The sequence below is a fragment of the Anser cygnoides genome, chromosome 27 (genome assembly GCF_040182565.1).
Source record: "Anser cygnoides isolate HZ-2024a breed goose chromosome 27, Taihu_goose_T2T_genome, whole genome shotgun sequence".
Classification (NCBI taxonomy): domain Eukaryota; kingdom Metazoa; phylum Chordata; class Aves; order Anseriformes; family Anatidae; genus Anser; species Anser cygnoides.
In genome coordinates, this window is record NC_089899.1 from 268,425 (window position 1) to 289,407 (window position 20,983).

General features: G+C 62.2%; 1 protein-coding gene across 3 annotated transcripts; it reads left to right on the forward strand.

Moving 5' to 3' along the window:
* The first annotated feature begins 7,687 nt into the window (after window positions 1-7,687).
* TLE5 (TLE family member 5, transcriptional modulator) lies at window positions 7,688-16,232 on the forward strand. Of its 3 annotated transcripts, none has more exons than XM_066983950.1 (7): window positions 7,688-7,973; window positions 8,403-8,500; window positions 9,703-9,766; window positions 12,287-12,331; window positions 13,800-13,862; window positions 14,596-14,670; window positions 15,202-16,232. In XM_066983950.1, the coding sequence occupies exons 1-7, from the start codon at window positions 7,947-7,949 to the stop codon at window positions 15,418-15,420; spliced, it is 591 nt and encodes a 196-aa protein (XP_066840051.1). In that variant the 5' UTR covers window positions 7,688-7,946; the 3' UTR covers window positions 15,421-16,232. The 3 variants fall into 3 exon arrangements, with proteins under 3 accessions (XP_066840051.1, XP_066840052.1, XP_066840050.1); XM_066983949.1 differs by having other exon boundaries at window positions 7,694-7,973; window positions 15,199-16,232; XM_066983951.1 differs by lacking the exon at window positions 12,287-12,331 and having other exon boundaries at window positions 7,689-7,973; window positions 15,199-16,232.
* The last annotated feature ends 4,751 nt before the right edge of the window (window positions 16,233-20,983 follow it).

Sequence of the window (20,983 nt, forward strand, 5' to 3'; positions counted from 1 at the left end):
CCGGCAGAGGGCAGCAGCGCCGCGCCAGGCCGCGGGCGGCCCGGGTGGGCCTGGGGCCGGCCGGGCCGCGGGGCCCGGGGGCGGGCGGGCAGCGCCGCGGGGCGGCCTCGGTGCGTGCCGGGCCCCGCGCGGGGCTGCGAGGCTCCCCTCAAAGGTGCGGGACCCAGGGCGGGAGGCGGTGCCCCCTCCTCTGCGGCCTGGGCGTCACGCTGCTCGGCGGCAGCCATTTAAATGGAAATGGCCTCAGGGCCCCTCCCGAGTGTGTCTGCTGCTCTGAGATCCGCACCCCTTCTTCTTCATCCTTTTCAAGGTTTCTTGCGCACACCTGCAGCAGCAGCGGCTTCCTCACGCTGCCGGGGAAGGAGTGGCAGCAGCTAGACGCTGCCCTGACTGCTGGTGCTGAGTGTCCGGGACCGCCGGGATCGCTGCAGCGGCCTCTGGAATAGAGCGAGGAGAAGGGGCTGCAGCAGGCCTGAGACATGCCTTGTGCCACCAGCCAGCCCACGTTTTTTGGATAAAGCTGTAAATGTCGGGACTGTGACTGCCGCCCCAAGTTCTCCCCTTCACACAGAGGTTTCTTGACTGCTCCTTGTGCTTCCTCTCACCTGTCAGCCCCCCCTCTTCACACACCTAAAATCACGATGGCAGCACCAGCCTTACATTAGCCACGATCCCCTCCCATCAGCTCCTTCCCTGTGCTGCAGCTCCCAGATCTGAAAATACCCCCCGGGAGGCCACAAGCTTAACAAATACCTGCGAAGCACGCAAGGCCTCCTCCTAAAGCCTGGGCATGCTGAGCGTTACTGCCAAACAGGTGCCAAATGTTTCAGCCCCCCCCCCCCCCCCAATTATTTTTACAAGCTCTTGAGCTGTCTGTCACAGGAAGATGTCACAAGGAGACTGCAGTTCTCTGAAAGAGAGGGAAAGGTGCCCAGATCAAACACGCTGACAAATGCAGCCTGTGACAGCAATTGCTGGATTACAGTTTTTAAAACCTTATGTTTCGCATCTGGTTTATCGTGGCTGTTGTAGGTGGGCTCAATGCATGGTAAATCAGGATAACAAACCTACATTTACCATGATCCTTTCGTCTCCTAGTATTCCAAAGCACATCATTTAATTGCACTCAACCTGCACATAGATTTCATAAATAAAGGAATGATGAATTAGCACAGCTGCTGCAGCATTCACAGGAGTTACTAAGACACAATCTCCTTGTGCAATCAATCCAGCCTCATGCTTCAATGTTTTGTCATAAATTGAGGTCAGGAAGAAATGTTCTCCCTACCTGGAATGCAGTGCTGCTGAACTAGCTGAGTACAGGAAGACACTTAAGGATGTAGTAATCTGTCTTCCCTGTGCGTATCTCAGAGACCGCTGCAAACATTCATTTGTTGGAGCTTCTGTGCAGTCAGTGAGCACTGATCCTGCACAGGGGCAGGAGGACTGAGACGTAAGGTACATGCAAGAGGTTATCTGCCTCCTGTTAGGCAGGAGGAAAGCCTGGATGATCCCTTCTGCCCTTAAAATCTGTATTTCATTGCTCCCTTTGTTCAGTGAGGGAAGCAGACGCAGAGAGGGGTGAGGGCCCTTGCGTGCCCCTGGCTGAAGCCGAAGTCCCAGCCCCTGCTGCCCCCTGCCAGAACCAGGCTCCTCCAGACATTGCCACTGTGGGTGCAGAGGGGTTCGGGCGCCGCTTCTGGAAACCAGTCACCCCAGAAGCCTGCTCATGGTCACAGGCCCGGGTAAATTCCCCTGAGCCTTCTCTCAGTGCTGCAGCCCCAAACCTCCTGTTTGTCTCCATTACGTGCCTCAGGGACGCCGCTTGAGCTAAGCCCCTTGCTGGACCTTGATGTTGTCCCAGCCCTGGCTTGGGAGCAGCAACTCCAGTCATGCTTGCCATGTGCTTCCTCGTCGTGCCTCAGCTGCAAAATCCCTTTCCTGCCTCCTGCAAAGAGTGCAAACCATTCCTTGCACCTCAGCTGGCAAAAAGGATGATAATTACTCCTAATCATTCTGCAGCAAAAACAAAGGCCACAGCAGAATGGGGGCAGCCACCACAAGGAATGGAGCCCAGTTATTCCAAGTCACCAATAAAAACAGATCAAGGAGGGCAGAAATGTTTTACTAACTGTATAAATCCTGCATGGAGCAAGGCTCCTCCTTGGAGCGCGCCCCTCCTGCCCACCGGCCCCCCCATGGCTGGATGTACACATCCATGCAGCAGTTCCTCATTTTTCCTTCTTGGTTTGGGGAGACTTTTGGCGAAGCCTTTGGGCAGCGCAGGCCCTGCTGCGGCCGGGTCTGGGCCTGGCCCAGGGCACAGGTGACGCGGCTGGGGCAGCCCCGCGGGGGTGACGGGTGGGGAGGCGAGCTCTGCCCTGCGGCCACAGCGTGGTTGCAGCACGGTCCCAGCGGTTCCAGCACGGTTGCAGCATGGGCTGCGTGGGGACGGCCGGCAGGAGCCACCTGTGGGATCCCAGCAGGGATCCGCTGGGATCCCAGCTTCCCTCTCCCAGTGCCAACCGTCGTGCCCCAGGAGGAGCAGCCCCCTCCCGCAGGCAGTCCCTGCTGACTCGGCCGGCAGACGGCTGGTAGCGAGGAAGGACGGAAAGAGAAGCCTAAATGTAGTCCTAGACTGAAGAAAAACACACAATTAACCCCTGCAGCTTCAAAGCACTGGAAACTGTGTGGTTCCACACTGAAGGCAACTGGGAAACTTTGCACAAGGCTTTTGCTCTCTGCGCAAGCCGTGGCAGTCAGAGCCCTCGGCAAGCAAAGCGCAGCTGAGAAGGGAAGGGTGAGCTGGCTCATGGGGGCTGGCCCCACGCTGCAGCGTGCATTGCCCAGGTTTCTCAGCCCTGTCCCTGACAGCTTAAGTGTCGGGACTCAGGAGTGGCACTGAAGGGAAAAATCTAAAAGCTTTCCTTGTCTCTGGGCCCGAATTGCTACTGGGCCTTTTTTATTTCTTCCTCTTTAATTCTGTTTTTTTTTTTTTAAAAAAAAAAAAGACTTTTTTTTATTATTATTTTTTTCCTCCCCAGGATAAAAGTAGGATCTTCTATCTTGCATTTCCATTGCAGTGACAGCATGACTTTCACCTTGTGTCCAGAGCTTCAGAGAAGAAAGTCTCTTTGCAGCCTGTCTCCTTGAACCAGCGCTGGAGTGGGATATAACATCTGAATAATTTACAGAGGCTCTTCATTAAGGAGATTTATTTTTGGCAGCTTTGTTAGATTGGTTCACTTGAGAGCTCCTGCACATGCTAAGGGCCCCCTCCCTGCCCTGGAGATCCCCCTTGCCTGCGCCGTGGGACCCGCCTGCATACCAGGCTGTGTTTAAAGCAAGATCCCCCATCCTTCACTGCTGTGCCCAGGCCAGCCTCAACCCGACTGACACCTGCAGGCCCACTGCTTGGGCAAGGTTATAATCCCCCTTTTTAGAGGCAAGTATGTTGGCCAGCTGGAGATAGCCCATTAAAGTGCCATTTACTGGGCACGAGCGAGTTTGTGTTTCTCAGGACTGGGATTTGCCAAGATTATACCATAAATTAGAATGTTTCCTGGAAGAAAGCAAGGAGAGGAAAAAAAAAAAAAAAAAGATAAAATGGAACGTTTTGTAGCCAACATAAAAGCCAATAAAGGAACATTTAATTTTCCGCTTGGAAGGGAGCACCAGTGCGCTGTTACAGGCAGGCAGAAAGGCTGAGCAGGGCAACGCGTGCTTCTGCAGGGACGGGAGGAAGCTGCAATGCTCCTTCCCTTCACCCGCTCCTGCTGGAGCTGCCCGGGAGCTGGTGCTGGGCTGCCCCGCTATGCCCGGCCCCAGGCACGCAGCGTTTGATGGCATCGCATGCGCTGCCCAAGCTGGTGAGCTGCTGCCGAGCACCGGCATCCTGGGAGGAGTCCTTCTGCCTCTGCTTGCGCAGGTTCAGTCCGCTCTCAGAGCTATCCCTGCTGTTTAAAGAAGTTCATAAGCCACAGGAACAGCCCCATCCTATTTGCATCAAGGGCAAATGCGTTGTGGCTCTGGCAGCACCCCCGTTAGGAATACCTGTCCTTTCAGATTCTTCCATGGCACCTTTGCTGCATTATCTCCACTGGAAAAAAAAAATCAATCTAAAATTAATTGTAACACCTAGTGCAGTGCTGAAGGGGCAAGCAGGCAGAGGACAGCAGCACTGCTGGCTCGGCGGCACCCCTGCATGGGACCTGCAGCCAGAAGGAGTGAGGGATGCAACTTCGGCCCCGGCTACCTTCCTTGTCCCACCCGAGGCACTGATGAGGCAAGGCTGGCTCTGGAGACCGTGCCTCGAGGTTTGTCCCACCTCTGCACCATGACCACCCCCTGCAATAGCCCGGATGGGAAGAAAAGAGCAGAGAGCAGCCCCTCTGCCAGCGCAGCACGCAGGGTCAGCCTCCAGCACCTCCAACACAGGCAAGCGCTCTGCCATGTGGGAGAAACAACCCTGATGTATTTCGGGCTGTCTCTCCTCACCAGCGTGCTGCATGGGGCAGCTGGCGTTGTGGCTGAGGCCTCCAGCAGCTCGGGGAATACACACAATCTGTTCTTCCAAACTAGCACCAAATGTGAGCCTCCCGCCCCACGTGCGTGCTCCAAGGGGTTTTTTAGGAGCAGGAGCACCTCCCCCATGCAAACGAAGCAGGAGCAAAATGAGGAGGGAGGCAGCAGCACTGCGAGAGGCTCCCGACCGCAGGGCGCTGCCCTCGGGACGCGGTGCCCAGCTCAGGTCCCTGGGGTGCTCGCAGAGCTGCAGCTGCACCAGCACTGCCGCTGCGGAGCGTGGGAGCCAGCCCCCGGCCCTGGCTTCCAACACGTGATTTAAAGCAAAGTATTCGCATTCTGCACGTTTCCCCTGCACTCACCATTATCACCCGTGTAAGAGGCATGTAATGCCCGTAAGGGAGCGGGGACTGTCACCTGGGCTGTGCTGGGGCCAGAGAAGGGAACCCTCCGAAGCGCGTACCCGAGTTGCCACTCGTCTGAGGGTTGAACCCCCCTGAACCTGCATCATCCCCTCATTCCTCCACCTCGCTGGGGGACAGCAGTGGCCTGGGCTGGGTCCCACACACACCAATGGGAAACTGCATCTCGCTGCCCTCATGCTGAGCCCTCACCAGGGTGCCTCCTTTTCTCTGCATGGAAAATGGGGACCAAGATGCTGACCTGCTGGGGAGGACCGTCCACCCTGTTTTCCAGACCTTATTCTGCAGGGACGTAAAGCCTGCCTGCACTATTAATAATCCTTGGCATGGAGCTGTCACAGTTTTCACTAATATGGAGATGTCGAAGGGAAAAAGCTACTGCACAATATGCAGGAGCTGTCACAATAACTCAGCTGCTATATTGTTCTCTTTAAAAATAAATAGCACAACAGCCCAGCCTGCGTTGCTGGAGTCATGACGTGTAGGGTTTTATTTTTAATCAGAAAATGTACTGATTTTAAAGATAGACACAGAGCAGCATCTGAAATTGATGAAGGCTCCCTGCACGCTCACACACACCAGCCGTGTTCCTCATTCTTGCCTGTTACTCTCAGGCTGGGTTCCAAGGACCTGATCCTGCTTCAGCTCAGGCACATTTGTCTGTGTGGCTTTGCAAAAGGCCACACGGCAACAAAGTCCCTCCAGGAATCAAGTCCGTGGCTGCATTCCCTACCGGCCTGCTTTGCGTGGGAATGCGTTTTGTTTCCCGGGACATGAGCTGCAGGGGCTGCTCCCCAGGCAGCAGGTTTAGGACCCGAGTTTGCAACTGGAGCAGGAGTTTTCATCGTTTGGAGACAAGAGGTTTGTTAAGGGCCGGTTGCAGGAGGTGGCTCTGGATAACAATGGCAGCAGGTCCGGACCTCCTCACCCCATGCTCCAGTCCAGGAGGTTGTGGGTCTCCTGGGCAGGCTTCCCTGCAGCGCTGGGCCGGCGACACAGCGAGCGCAGGTCTGAAGGGCTCCCACGAGGTCTCCTCTTTACACACGCACCTGCCCCTCATCCAAACCTGTCTCCCTTCCACGCGCACGGGGACTTTTTGTCCAGATAGAGCCTGACTTTCCTTTCCGCCATGCCCTGCAGTGATGCCCACCACTGCCTCTGCCTGCAGTGGTCCAGGACAGTGCTGGCGCATGCTGCGACTGCAGAGAACTCTGCTGGCAGAGGCACTGCCTGCTTGCTTTCCACCAGCTCTGCCCTGGGCATGGTCATTTCCAGCAAAAAAAAAAAGGTAGAGAAGAGACAATGTGTTATCCAGGGGATCCTTGGGGTTCTGCAACTCAAAAGAAGCTCAGTGACTTGGGGTTTATTTTATAGGTGGGTGGCCACTAATCTACCTGAAAACGCTGTAATTAAGATGCACTGAACTCCTGCGCCAACTTTAAACTGGTTTCACAAGTTTTGCACTTCCCAAACCTGGATCAGGTATTGTACCACAGCTCAGTACAGCATCTCATCAGACCTAGCAGAGACCACCAGCAACCTGGGGTACCCGGGGACTGGCACAGCTCGTATGGAAAGCGAACCGCCGGCGTGGGGAGCAGCAGGCTGGCAAGACCGGGACTGAGCCGCCCAGGTGACGGCCCCTGGCCCAGCACGGGCAGCACGTCCCAGCGGCCAGCAGGGAAATGGGCGGCTTGCAGGCTGCGGAGACAAAGCTCTTCTGCTGCTGGACCTGGTTCCACACTGCGACTCTCCTGTAGGCAAGGTTTGCCTGTGCACAGAGAGCTTTCCCGGGGCCTTGTCTGAGGCCGTGGAAGGAATTATTCCAAGAGATAAGAGCCAGTACAAACATGGCACCTTCCTGCCCAGGGCAGCGGATTGCCCTGCCTTTGCCTTCGCTCGTGCTAAGCAAAGGCAGGGATGAAATGAAGCAAAACAAAAGCCCTGTGTACACAAACCCAGCTCTTCCGCTCGGGAAGGATGTGAAAACGAGCCGCGTGTGGCGGCGTTCCCTGCATTGCCCTCACGGTGCGGAAGGGGCTCTGATCCTGCGGTGTCACGTCCAGAAGAACCTGTACGAGGCCGGAGAGTTGGCTCCGCTGGCAGCGGGGCTTCCCCTTCCCTCTAATACAGGTGCAACACCCGCAGCCGCAGGAGCGATCTGTACCGCATAGGCCGAGGCTCTTCTGAGCGAGAGAGCCGCGAGAGGTTTGAAGCTTCACCGCAGAGCAAACCCCAGCTGGGTACCGGGGTCCGCCCCGGGAGCCCCTGCCCGGTTTCCGTCCCACGGTTACCCCGGCCCGGGACAAACCCCAGGCCTGGCTCCAAGCAGCAGCCACGACCTGGCCGGCGGCACGGTGGCGGGCACCGAGCCCGGGGCCCTGCAGCCTGGCGAGGCGAGACCCGGGCGGGAGGGCTCCGTCCGACATCCCGGGCACCGGGGGCGGGCAGGGCACGGCGGCACGGCCGGGGCGCGGGGCAGGGACCTCGAGCCCGCAGCCGCCGCTGCGGAAGGCCCGGCCCGGCCCGGCCCGCGCCGCCTCCCCGCCGGAGGGCTCGGGACCTCCGCTCCGGCCGCGGCCCGGCCCCGCCGCGCTCCCGCGGCCCGCCCGGGGCCCGGGGTCCCGCGGCCGCCCGGTGCCCGCGCGGGGCCCGCGGCCGCCGGCGGCGCGCGGCGGGGGCGGGGCCGGGGCCGGGCGGGGGCGGGGGCGGCCGTGGGCCCGCCCGGCCCGGGGAGGCGGCGGCGGCGGCAGGTGGTGCCGAGCAGCCGCAGGACGGAGCGGAGCCGCAGCCGCCATTAGACAATAGGCGCCGGCGGCGGGGCGGCGGGAGCGGCGCGGGGCGAGCGGCGCGGCCGGGCGGGGCGGCCGCGGGGCCGGGGCGGCCGGGCCCGGCGCGGACAAAGGCGGCGGCGGAGGGCGCGGGACCGGGACCGGGACCGGCACCGAGACCGACACCGAGAGCGGGCCGCTCCGTGCGGGGGCCGAGCCGCAGCCTGACATGATGTTTCCACAAAGCCGGCACTCGGTACGGCGCGGCCGGGCGCGGGAGCCCCCGCGGGGCCGGGCCCGGGGCCGGTGCGGGGCGGGGGTGGGCGCGGGGCGGGGCCGGGCCCCGGGGGCCGCGGGCCGGGCCTCGAGAGCCGCCCCCGTGCTCCGGCGGGGCGGCCCCGCCGCCTTCACACCCTCCCCCCCCCGGCCTGGGCGGCCGAGCGGGTCCCGGGGGCCGGGGGGGGGCCGGCGAGCCTCGGGCGCGCCCGGCCCCGCGGGGTGACCTTGGGCTCGTCCCCGTGCCCCCGGGTGCCGCCGCCCCCGGCGTCGCCTCCCGCCCCGGTCCCCCGCCGGTCTCGGCCCCCCCGGCGGCGGGGCGCCGCTGCCGGCTGGGGGCAGCGCTGCCGGCCCGGGCCGCGCACCCCCTGCCCCGCCGCGTGCCCAGCGCCGTCTCCTGTCGTTCAAGGGCTCCTCTCACCTGCCGCAGCAGCTGAAGTTCACCACCTCCGACTCCTGCGACCGCATCAAGGACGAGTTCCAGCTCCTGCAGGCCCAGTACCACAGGTACGTGCGGCTCGGGGTGCCCGGAGAGCCCCCGGCGCTCCCCTGCGCGGACAGAACCGGGGCACCCGGAGGGACCCGGCTGCGGCTTGAGCTGGTGAGGCTGGAGGAGCACCTGCGGGACGGCGTCCGTCTCGCCTGGGCAGGAGCCCGCCGAGCAGAGCGTGTGGTCCTCCTGCCCCGGCCAGGCCTTTCCTCCGAGCGTGGCTCAGCCAGGGCTGCGCGGAGGCTTGCCAGGCCTCCCGCGTCTCGCTGGGAGCTTTCCTCGGTTCTTCTCGCTGGCTGCCATTCCTGGACTGCGAATGCTGCAGGGAGCACTTAAATCCAAATGCTTCCGCTTCTCCACATGTGCGTGTGGAAATGCTTCTGCCGGCCCAAACGCTGGCTGCTGGTGGGCCGTCGCTTCCTGCGTGTACTTCAGACGCACACGGGCTTCGGGTTCGGTAGCGCCGGGGCGGCGGCGGTGCAGTGCGGTGCCCTTGTGCCTGTGGGCAGCAGGGGCCCAAGAGCACGCTCGCTGCAGGGGATGCTTCCCCCCTCTGCGGGACTTGAGCTGCTTGCAGAGAGGCAGGTTTTGTGTAGGTGAAGCTGTTTCTCGTTTGAAACATAAAACCACTGCACATGCTGGCTGCAGCTGCTTGGCAGGGGAGCTGGAGATTCGTGAAGCGCGAGGAGCAGCGGCGTTTTCTCGTAAGGGTGCAAAGAACCCGGGAGAGAGAGGAAACCCTTTCTTCTGGAGGGTTGCACTGCACCTGGGCCTCCCTGCGCTGCCCGGAAAAGGCCCTGATGCAGCTCAGGAAACGAAGTCAGACCATCTGTGGCGTGTAGCAGGCAGGCCCTTGCTAGACAGTGTCCCCCGCTGCTGGCAGCAGCTGAGGAAACCCAAACGACTGCGGCCGCTGCTTCCCTGCGTCAGGCAGAGCCGTGCGGTCAGTGCCTGGCTGCGGGGCAGCCTTGTGCCGCTTCTCCCGAGTGGGATCCTGGCGGATGCTGGCCTTGGAGGTGGGAGCAGGCTCTGCCGCAGCAGCTGCCGTACAGACGAGACACGGCTGAGCCCTGACCTGCCGTGGGTGCTGGGGTCGTGGTGCCTGCGGAGCCTGCCCAGCTGGGACGGGCTGTGTGGGGCCGCAGGATGCGACTGCTCCGTGCTGAGCAGCTCACTCACCTCCTGCTTGTGGTTTTCTTACCATTTTCTGGCTTTTCAGCTTGAAGTTGGAATGTGACAAGCTAGCCAGCGAGAAATCGGAGATGCAGCGTCACTACGTCATGGTAAGGGCCTGCCCTGGCAGCGCGTGGGTGGCACGGGTGGGGATGCCGGTGGGGAGCAGTTGCTGGTGTCGGGGTTTTGTTGGCAGAGGCTTTGCCCACGGAGCAGTGGGTCTGCAGACCGGGCTGGTGTTGGCTTTCCTGACAGCAGGGCTCCTTGTGCGTCGTGTTGTCTACGTGTGGTGGGCTGCTGAAGTGCAGGGAAGTAGCAGAGTTGTTGGACGCAGAATAGGGAAGGGCCCAGCTGATGGTGGCAGGGTGCCTGCACCCGACAGCCCAACGTTCCCGTGGCAGCTGGGGAGCACCGGGACTGTCCTGGTGACGGGGCGAGGGGATTCCAGAGCCAGGATCCTGCACTTCACCTCCATCCGCAGCCCACGGGTGAAGGAGCTGGGGCAGCTTCATCATCCGCCCCTGGAGAAGCAGGGGTGGTTCCTCTCTGCAGAGCAGGAGCGGAAAGAGGTCAGGGTGGCTTGGGAGGTACCCAGGCCCTAAATGCTGCTCGGTAAAGGCAACCTGATGCTTGAGGGCAGCATGGAAGCCAGGTCTTGCTGCCTGTGCCTGGGGACGTGGGGGTCCTGCAGCAGGGTGGGGGCTGCGGGAGGCAGCGCCGGGGGCTCCAGGAGGCTCCTGGCAAGGGCAGGATGGGGCTGTGTGCCGGGAGGTCGCAGGGTGGGGGTCCGGAGCCAGCTGCCGGGTGGGAGCCTAGCCCTGCGCACCTCCTCGCATGCCCAGTGGCCCCACAGCACTGTGGGGCAGAGCGCCTGCACGCGTGGCCCTGCGCAGCGCGTGTAGCCCCCGGGGCAGTGCTGGGAAAAGGCAGAAATATTGCTACACGTGGATGGCAGGCTCAGCTGACTCTAAGGAGAAATTCTCTGTGAAGGAGCCGTGTCCTTGCTGGCAGGGCGACCGTTCAGCTGCTGGGCAGCGCCGCTGTCACCCCAGGTGGAGACCAGCCCCTGGCAGCACTGGAGAGCGAGGCAGGGCAAGGCTGCGCTGTCCCCTTCCTATCAAGGAGTTAACAGGAGGCTGCGATGCTGCCCATAAAGATGAGGTGGTGCTTGCTTGCCAGCTGCTGCACCTGCCCTGGAAGGAAGAGATAAGATGTAGAAATTAATGCAGCAGCTCTTCAGAGGAGAGTTACGAATTTAAAACCAGAAATGGTGGAGGCAGCCTCTCCGTTCTCCTGCACTGTTTGCATGTCTGGACCCTGAGGCTGCAGGGAGCAAGGCGCGCTTGGGACGGGGCTGTGGAGAGCCGCTCACCGCTGTCCATACAGGTGTGGGGAAGCCTGGCTCTTAATGCTGCGCCCTTCTCAACGATAAATGATTGCTTCCTGGGCCTTGCAGCCTGCACAGAGACTCTCACGCAGCCACATCTGGAGATGAAATTTATTTATATTTCCCCGTAATGCCATCGGTCACCAGAACTGGTAGAGGCGACTGCCCGTGGTGCGGAGAGGAAGGGTGCTGCTGGCGGTGCTGAGCGTGAGGCTTCGCAGGGTCCTGCCCCGGTGCAGGGCTGCTTCTCTCCCTGCACTGCATGCAGGAAGCAAAGAGGGGTTTCTGGGCCTCTGCAAAGCTGCTACAGCTGCTCCAGTTCTTGAATAAGCCACAATTAGCAGCGTGGGGGTCGGGCTCATGCTTCCTGCTCAGTCTCCAGAATGCAAAGAAGCCTCGAGAGCCGGCAGCGGTGTGGGAGCAGCCAGAAATAGCCATGATGGCGAGCCAGGCGCTTCTCGGGCTCGTGCAGTCGGTACCGAAGCGACAGTGATCTTCCCCTCTTTGAATTAAAGGAGCGCAGTCGGGGATTTTCTTTCCCTTTTGAAGGATCAGGAGGAGGAGAGTGGCTGAGGGAGGAGACTCCTGAACTCTCAAACAGCCTTAAAAACAGCTTCTTCTAGGGGCCAGGAATTAACTTCTCTTGCCGATAGATTGCTCTGTAGCTACCTGTTGCTGGTGGGGGCCGGAGGGTGCTTTTATTTTTGTGTGTGGTTTCGTGTGTTTTTTTCCACGCAGCTTTTCCCAAACAGCTGGAGCTGTGTGCAGCTGGACGCATTGCTTGCTAGCTGGAGCCCAGTGGTGATCTCTTCCATTTGCTGCTGAAGCAGCCATGTGGGTGTTAGGGTATTGGCCAGGTGCGGCTTGGAGAGCCAGACTGCCTCTGTCATCCGCGGAGCCCTGAGCCTGCTGGCATGCTTGGAGCAGCGTCGCCTGCTCTCGCAGCGATGCAGGGTGCTGCAGGGTGTCTGTGCGGGTGTTGGATGGGGCCCAGACGATGGACGGGCCCAGGTCCTGTCCGCAGCAGCGTGCGGAGCCCCCTGGGCTTGGGTGCTTTGCCTTGGACATGGGGAGGGTCGCTGCCCGCAGCTGCCTTTGGTTGCCTCCGCTCTCCTTCCATCCTTGCCCAGCTGTTGTAAAGACACTGATAGGAAAGCAGCGGTGGCTCCCAGCACCAGTGCACGGAGCCCCTTTCTCTGGTAGAGATTTGACCTTTTTTGTTCTTTTCTGCCCTGCTCTGCAGTATTACGAGATGTCCTACGGGCTGAATATTGAAATGCACAAACAGGTAGGGGAAGGCATTTCCAAGTGCTTTAATTCCTGGGGAGGGTGGGCTGTCTGCCGTGCTTTGTCCCCATCACTTCAGTGGTATTTCAGGAACTGGAAATGCCATGAGCCTGTAAAATGTCAAAGCTGCTTTTGGGATTGCCAGCTCCTGGGTGGGAGAGGACATTTCACATTTTTCCCCCTTGAGCTTAAAAACATGTTTTCTTTTTGGGAGGGAAATCAATTGTCCTGGCAAAAAGCTGCCTTTGCAAAGCCTTCCAGAAGGTGGGGACCCTGCCTGGGGATGCTGCGGGTCTGGGTGCCCCGAGCCAGGCTGCACGGGGATGTGGAGCCTCAATTCAACGCCGTCCTGCAGTCGGGCAAGGGCTGCAAGCCTGGGCCGGAGGGCGAGCGGTGCCCCCCCCAGCCCTGCAGGTGCCCAGCTCTGGTGCCCCAGGGGGCTGCTACCCTCGGAGCAGGCGGCATTCCCTTTGGTGTGGTTCCATGTGCGATCTCGGAGCTGCTGAGAGCCTCCTCGTGATGGAGGGAGGCTCTGCTGCAGCCCGGATGAGTTCGTTCATTACCCTCGCTGGTGGTTAAGTTGTTAATTATCCCCAGTGGCTAATTACCTGTGCTGTTAACAACATGAGCCTCCTTCAGCTTCCAGTCACAGTCGTCTGTATATGTCCTGGCTCAGCTAAAAGCCTCTTAGCACAGTTCTGCTCCCTGCAAACGCACTTAGAGCCTCCAATCCCATCGCCCTGTTCGCTGAGCCCGTGGGACAGGCTGCTCTGGGAGGGAGACCTGCAGCTTGCTGAGAGGCTTTGAACCATCACTGCCGTCCCACGAGGTTTCCCAGCCCGTGTCAGTGCTTGCCTAAACCCTCTGGCTCCCCGTTCCTTTTGAATCTGGTGGAAAGTGAGTTGCAAAGGGCCAAGAGCTTCACTCTTCCCCAGCAGAAAAGCTTTAATGCCCCCAAGCCTTGGCACCTCTTGGCTGAGGTTAGTGCAGGAGTTGCCTCCGGCCCCACGAACTCAGCACAGGCTCAGCGTTGCCTGCTCGGCTGTGGGGCAGGGGGAGCACCGTGGGCTGGGAGTGGAGGAGGAGGAGGGGGCGGCTGGAGGTGCCCAGCAGCTGGCCGTGGGGCAGAGCCAAGGCTGCAGCAGCAGCGTTCCTGCCTGCCTGCCTCTGCACGGCGGACACAATTCAATGCATCCCCACCCGGGTCTGTAATAAATTTTCTCTCTGGTTGCTCCTGCCGTCATTAATATAATCCTGGAGACCCTGAGAGGGAAGAGAATATTGAAAACTTGCTCTTTGCAGTCAGCAGCGTGGATTTATTTAACTGTTTTGGGGGGGGGCTTTGGGGTTAGGTGTCCCCATGCAAACCAGGACGCTGCCGGGCTCTCTCCCTCTCAGGGGGGCAGTGCTCAGGGTGGGTGCTTCAGGGTCCCCTGATGCCATTTCTCTCTGTTTTTCCCACCCTCCAGGCTGAAATCGTCAAGAGGCTCAACGGGATTTGTGCGCAGGTTCTGCCCTACCTCTCACAGGAGGTAACTGCCTGGCTCAGGGGTGTTGGTTCGAGGGAGCGGGGCCCGGTGCACGCGGACCCCGGCTCCTCCGCACCCCTGCCCTGTGGGATCAGCCATTCTGAAGAGGGTTTGGCCCTGAGTCCGAGCAGGCCCCCAGGCCGTGCTGTTTGTCCGTCCGTCCCCTTGGTGCAGATGGCTCCATACGGCTCCTGTGGACTGAGCTCCTCTGCCCCACTAACTATCGTGGCTGATGGGCTCCTCTCGCCCTCCGGAGGAATTAATTGGGAGGGCTGAGGGGAGGGGCGTGCTGCAGCACCCTCGGTGCCAGCTGTCCCCGTGCCGCCCCGAGGCTGAGCACTTCGTTGTTCTCCGGTCAGAAGCTGTGGGGTGGGGGCTGCGTTTCTGGGTCTGGATTAGCTGTGGGGCTGGGGGAAAGACTGAGCTGCTGTCACCCACCTGCTCCGGGGGAAGACAAAGTGGCTTGCTGATCAGATCAGAGCTGGCTAATAACTAAGCCACGACTAAACCCGTTGCATCTTAATGCAGCACATTCCCCTTCCCCAGACCTGTCCTTCTGCTGAGATGGAAAGAAAAAGCCACTTGCTGGAGTGAAAGGGCCAGGCCTGGTAGTAGGGGACCGTGTGGGGTTGAGCAGCCTCCGTGTGTGTGTGTGTGTGTGCCAGCCCTGCTGGGTCCCTGTTCTCCTTCCCTCCCGTGTCTGAAATTACCCCAAATTCCTCTGTTCTCCCTCCAGCATCAGCAGCAAGTCCTGGGAGCCATTGAACGAGCCAAGCAGGTGACAGCACCAGAACTGAACTCCATCATCCGTGTACGTGGTGCACGTGTACGTGGTTTGGGGGTGGGGGCTGGCTTTGGTGCCTTGGGCTTCTGTGTCAGAGCTGAGGCCCCACGGGATGGTAGCTCCACGTGCTGGGATGGCCTTGCTGGCATGGGGACGTTGCTTGGCTTTGCAGGGGGCGTGGGCTCCTGCTCCATCCCACAGGTTGTAAAGAGAGGCTTTGGTTTGGGACAGGATCTGCGGCAGCTCCTGGGTGTGGAAACACCATCTGCTCATGGTCAAGGCCGGGAGGGGTTTAACCAAGTCCTTGGAGAGTGCCGGTGGCCGAGGCCAGGCCTGCTGGGGGCTGGGGACTTGCTGCTGAGCCTTCTCAGGAGGCTGCTGCAGCCTGAGGAGGCTGGGCTGTGCCTCCCTCCTGGGGCTGGGTGCTCAGTGCTCTGGGTTGAGTCCAGCTGCTGCAACGGGTTCTGCTGAGGCAGCAGGACGCGGGGGGCCCAGGGCCCCTCGAAATGACGACTTCTCGCTTCCCTCCCCCTGTCTGCCCCTCGTTCCCTACAGCAGCAGCTCCAAGCGCACCAGCTCTCGCAGCTCCAAGCCCTCGCGCTGCCTCTGACTCCGCTGCCCGTGGGGCTGCAGCCCCCGTCCCTCCCTGCCGTCAGCGCCGGCTCCGGCCTCCTCTCACTCTCAGCCCTGGGCTCCCAGGGGCACCTGACCAAGGAGGACAAGAACGGCCATGACGGGGACGCCCACCAAGATGACGATGGGGAGAAGTCGGATTAGAGAGAAGGGGCCGGGGCTGGGGGGTCAATGCCAGATGCAGCATCCGCAGGCAGTGGTGGGGCCTGGGGGTGCCTTGCCGGTGGGCAGTCCCTGCGGCACCGCCATGGCAGCCACTGCGTGGCCCCCCCATGCCCAGCCTGGCTCTGGCTTGGGCTTCTCCGGGGGTGCCACGGCCCCCGCCTGCTGCTCCCCCTCGGTATTTAACGATGACCCTCGTTCCTACCGGTTTCTGCACAACCCCCTGCTGGGACCCCTGCCCCAACGTCCCCTGCCCCACCCCAGGCGCTCCCCGTCTCCTTGCGTCTCCTGCCCCCGCGCTAGCACCGGCCGGCTCCTTGCTGTTCTGCATGTCTCTGTTTTTAACCAGTCCCGCAGCACCGCCGCAGTTCCACACGTCCAGCCACCGGGTTTTCTCCTCGTGCTGCTCCTTGGCTTCTGGCTGGGGGGGGGCCTCTGCCTGCTCCCCTTGGCAGAGCACCGGCTGCCGGGGGGCTGGGGTCTGGGACTGGCCGAGGGGCAGGCGGGCACCTGGGAGCTCCCTTGGTCCCTTCTCTGCACCCCCCCCGTAGAGGATACAGCAGCTTTCTCTGTTCTTATCTCCGTGCGCTAGCGTGTCTTCTAAAAAAACAAAAATGGAACAAAAAAAATAATAAAATTAAATAATAATCTGGTGTTTGTATATAGTCCTTTAGAAAGATCTTGTTTTGCTTTTTGTGTTTAATCACTTGACCTATAATAAGAGGAACTGAAAATGCTGTATCAAGGACGTACAAGCTGTGCCTTTCAAATAAAGAAATAAGAAGGTTGGTTAAGATGGTGACGTGTTGCCTGTTTTCTTGCCGCTTCGGGATGCCTTAAAAGGCCTTGTCCATGCCCCTACCTCCTGCCCCTGCACCCAAAGCCAGCCCCAGCCAGGGGGTTCTCCCCCACTAGGGATGGGGGCTAGTGGCAACGCCGCTGGTTCTGGCTTCTCTGCAGGTCTTGTTTCAGCAGCTGCTGGCAGGAGGAGGATGATTCTTGTGCCTTTTGCTCCTGGCCATGCTGGGCTGGGGCCTGCTGGAGTGGGGCAGAGGGTGCCAGGGCAGCAGCACCTGAGAGGGGAGAGGTAGCCGGGGGCAGGCACTCAGCATGGCATGGGGGCTGCTGCGGGGCTGCTGCCCCCCGCACGTGGCATTCCTGTCCCCCAGGGGCGCAGGAGATGCGCTGCTGCTGTGGTTTCGCCCCTTGGGAGAGCCTGGCCTGCATTGCCCTGGGGACAAGGTTGCTGTAATGGAATTGGCTCTTAATAATTAGAGCCCGGCCTCTGGCTCAGCAGCCTGCTCTGGTCTGATAACATCTTCCTCTATCTCTCCCAGGCCAGCTGGAGTGGGAAAATTCCCTCCCCCAGGAGGAGGCTGCGGGGCTTGGCGTCTCGTGGTGCTGTGGGCTGGGGCCCTGGGGGATCCAGGAGGGCGGCGGCTGCTGCGCCTCATCCCAATGGCACCCAGCAAAGACTCGGGCTGAGTGCCCGAGGGGGAGATTTGCTGGGATTTGCTGAACCAGCTCAGGCCTGGCACTGGGTCTGGCACACTGAGGGCTGGGGAAGGCACACGGAGCTGCCCCGACGCCCATCAGGGGCTGCGGGGGCTGCAGCCCCAGCCCTGTGCCCCCAGCCCTGCTCCCCTCCTGGGGCCGGCGCGGCTGTGCAGCGCCTTGGATGAGGTACAGCACCAGGCTGTGAGGTCGGGACCAGGCTCTCGTCAGCCAAATGCCGACACCTTGACAGCACGAATGTGGGGCAGGACGCAGCTGAGGCCTGGGAGGGCAGGCTCCTGACACGGGCCTGAGAACCACACGGGGGTCTCTGAGGTCTGGCCGCGGGCAGGGGCTCGGCGTCATCCCTGCTGCCCTGCGTGGGCCCAGAGGGGAGCCGCTGCTGCGTGGCACAAGCTGGCCGGGCCTTGGCACCACTGCGGGGGGCAGGAGCCGCGCGTGGCCAGCCTGGCATTTGCCCCAGCCCCTGGGCTGTGCGGGGCGAGCGCCAGGAGCTGGCAAAGCAGCGCCGGTAGCTGGAGCCTGACCCCAGGTCCCGCAGCTGCTCCGAGGGCCTCGCCAAAGCCGGGCAAGCAGGATTCCCGTGTGAAAGGGCAACACAGCTTCGGGCCAGGGGCTGCTGCAGAACAGCAGTTGCTGAAATCATCTCTGCTCTGTAAGTGCTGCTGAAAATCCCGCTGGGAACGTGCTGGCTGCGGGGAGGGCAGAAGCTTTTCAAGCGCTTTCACCTCGAGGTCACTGGTTCAGACTCAGCCTGGGGGCAGGGAGCACAGTAAGTGGATGTTATTCCTGATGGATGTGCAAGGGAGGAGGATTTAGGAGAAATTGGTCTGGGGCATTTTCAGGCTGGAGACTTCAGAGGAACAGACGTCCCTGTTGTTAGAGCTAATTAGCAGCCTTGGTTTGGTGGGCAAGGGGTCGAACAAACCACGAGGCTGCTGGCTGAGCGTCCTCAGCTGCTGGCAGGCTGGGAGCTGCTCCTGACTGGGCTGCAGGCACTTCCTTGCTCCCTGCGGGAGGCTAACTTGCTTCAAAGCATAAAGACAGAGCTTTTGGGCTCTCCAAATCCCCTGCAGATGCTGAATCATGTGCCCCACTCCTGAATCGTGCTGGCTTCACACTCGAGGCATTTCTCTGGGCAGCAGGTGGTACCCTGATATCCTGCCCAACGGATGATGAGTGCCGTGGTTCCCCATGCTCCCAGCCTGGCTCTGCACCCACTGGATCAGCTTCTGGATTTCCCAGGGGAGTCATTTCTTGAGTCACCATGCCAGACTTGGGCTCAAATCTAACTGTCCCTCCCCATACCAGCAGCAGCAAAAAATTAATAATAAAACACGCACACACACAAAGGTTAAAAAGCCCCCCCATGACTCTCCCAGTAGCTGCAAACGTGAGGAAGCAGCATTTGTGTGCCCAGACAGGCTGTTCCACCTCGTAACCTCCCACTGCCAGAGCCGCACGCCTGTCCTGCCTTGGCAGAAGAGGCTCAAGACACGTGAGCAGCGAGTGCTGCGGGGCCCCCAAAGCACTGCCGATCAAGGATGATTGAAGATCAGCTCCTGGCAGAGAAACCACTTCTGAGGACGAGGTACAAGAGTGGGAGGTGATGTGGGCAGAGTGGCTGTGAGCCAGCCCTCCTGGCACAGGGATCCTTAGAAAAGCTCTGCAAAGCCCTGGCTCAGCTGGGGAGGGGACAGGGGACAACCTCGGGGCTGCCCCCAGAGCCTGCTGGGGCAGAACCTGCTCTGTCGGAGCCCTGTGCCCTGCCAGTGGGGCAGCCCAGCGCTCGGTCCTGGCTCGGCATCAATTCCTGCTCGCAGCTCTCAGGGGCTGAGCAGGACCCTGCTGCCTCGCATCGCTTCCCCTACCACCTGCCTGTCACTGGAGAGGTGATAAAATGGCATCTTTCCTCCTTGACGAGGTGAGCTGCTGCCAGTTTCTCGCTGGGTCAAGCAGGTTTCCTCACCTTTTTGCCTCTCAATCCATCCCCCACGGCTTCTTCCTTGAGGCCAGATCCCCGGCGTCACTGCGGTAACAGCGGGAATTGCCTCGATCGCATCCCCCCCTCCCGGCTCCCACCCTCCTCATTTTTCAGCACAGCTTTGCTCGAAACAATGGCACAGCCTGCAAGCCAGGAATGCTTTGCAGCGTGGTGGAGCAGGGCCTCCTTCCCAATTCATCACTAATGCAGGAACGCGAAGCCCTTCCTGGCTGCAGCGAACACGAGATAAAAGCTAAAAGAGGCATCAATAATTAAAAACCACTCAAAGCCGGTAAGTGCAAACAGGAGCCAACGTACAGATCGAAAGCAGCGCCAGAGATGGGAGTCTGTCAGCTGCTGGGTTGCTTTAAGGGCTCCCAGCTCTCTGCGGCGTCCCCCAGCCGTGTGGTGACAAGGTGGCCCCGCCACAGCGGCTTGGGGCAGCGCCGGCCCCCAGCGCCGGGCAGCAGAACCCCCCATGGCTGCCCCGGGTTCGCAGGCGGGGTCAGGTCACTGGGGAGCAGGGCACGGCACTGGGATCCCCGGAACGGGGACCGGAGACCCCCGGATGTGTTCTGGGACCGTGGCCCAAGGCTCTGGAGCCCCTTCATCTCTAGCACAGGCCTGGCTCATCTCCTGCCGCCGGCCCCCCGCCGCAGTTCCCCTTCTCCCCCCGTGTTTATTCCAGAGCCGGCCCCTGTCGGTGCCAGCTGCAGCCGTAACGCACGTCGCTGCCCGGGGTGCAGGACCCAGCTCCGGGAGCAGCGCAGCGCCCAAAGCTGCTGGGTCAAGCGGGCGAGAAGCTGAGGCTGGGGCAGGCCGAACCCACCTCCAGCCCCCCCCCCCCCCACCCGCCCGCCCCCTGCTCCCACAGCTCGGGCACACGGACCGCCCGGCGGCGTCCCAGCAGAGGAAACCCGAACCCGGGCTCTGCTTCGGCGCCCCCGGTTCTGCCGCCGCCGGCACGGCCACGACCCGGCGGCCAAACCCCCCGCGGCTGCTGGGAGCCCCCGGCCGGGCTGCAGGGGCGGCCGCGGGGGGGGAGGGCAGGGCCCCGGCCGGTGCTGCGGGAAGGGGCCGGGGCGGCCCCCCCGCGCCCGGGGCTCCCCGCTCCCAGCGGCTCCCGGCGCTGCTCCCCGGGGGACGCGGGGCTCGGGAAGCCACGGGGGGAGCGGAGCGGCAGCGGCCGGCCTCGGGGGGGAGAAGCGGCGCTGCCCTGCCTCGGCCCCCCCCGCGCGTCCCGGGAGCGGCTCCCGGCCGGCCCCGCCCCGCGGGGGTCTCCGGGTGCCCGCGGCGGCCGCTACCGGCGGGGCCACGGGGCTGCCCCGGGCGGCTCCGGGACGGGACGGGGGGGGGCCGGGCACGGCTTGGAACGGCCCCGGCTGGTGAGCGAGCGCCTCCGGGATACGCAGACGCGCGGGCACGCGCACACCGCCGTTACCGGCGGGCCGGGCCGCGGGGCACCCGGTGCCGAGCCCCGACCGGGCTCCCGCCGCCGGCCCCACGTTACTTTGAGTGGCAGCCGCCGGCCGCCGCAAGGCCTTGTGGGCCGCGAGGCCCGCCCGCCCGGCCCGCCCGCGCCGGAGGCCCCGTGCTCGGCGGCGCTGGGCCGCGGCCCCCCGGCCGTGAGCGGCGCCGCCACCGCGGGCCCCTGGCGGGCGGCGGGAGGACGGGCGGGCCCCGTGGGGCGGCGGCGCCCCGCGAGCTTAGGGAGAAAGACTACAACTCCCAGCGTGCCCCGCGGCGCACCGGCTGGGGCTCTGGCGGCTCGCTCGCTTCCGATTGGCCTCCCCGGGACGCGCGTCACGAACCCATGTGGGAGCGGGACAGGGCGATTGGCCGGCGTTCCCGCGGCGACAGCCAATGGCGGGCGCGGTCCCCGCCGCGGCGGGCTGCGAGGCTGCTTAAGGTGGCGCGGGGCCGCCCCCTCCCGGGGCCCCACCGGCGACCCCCGCGGGGCCGCGCCACCTTAAGCGCGCCTCGGCCAGGCGGCGGCGGCTCCGCCGAGCGGGGACCCCGGCCCCCCCCCCCCCCGCCACACGGGGA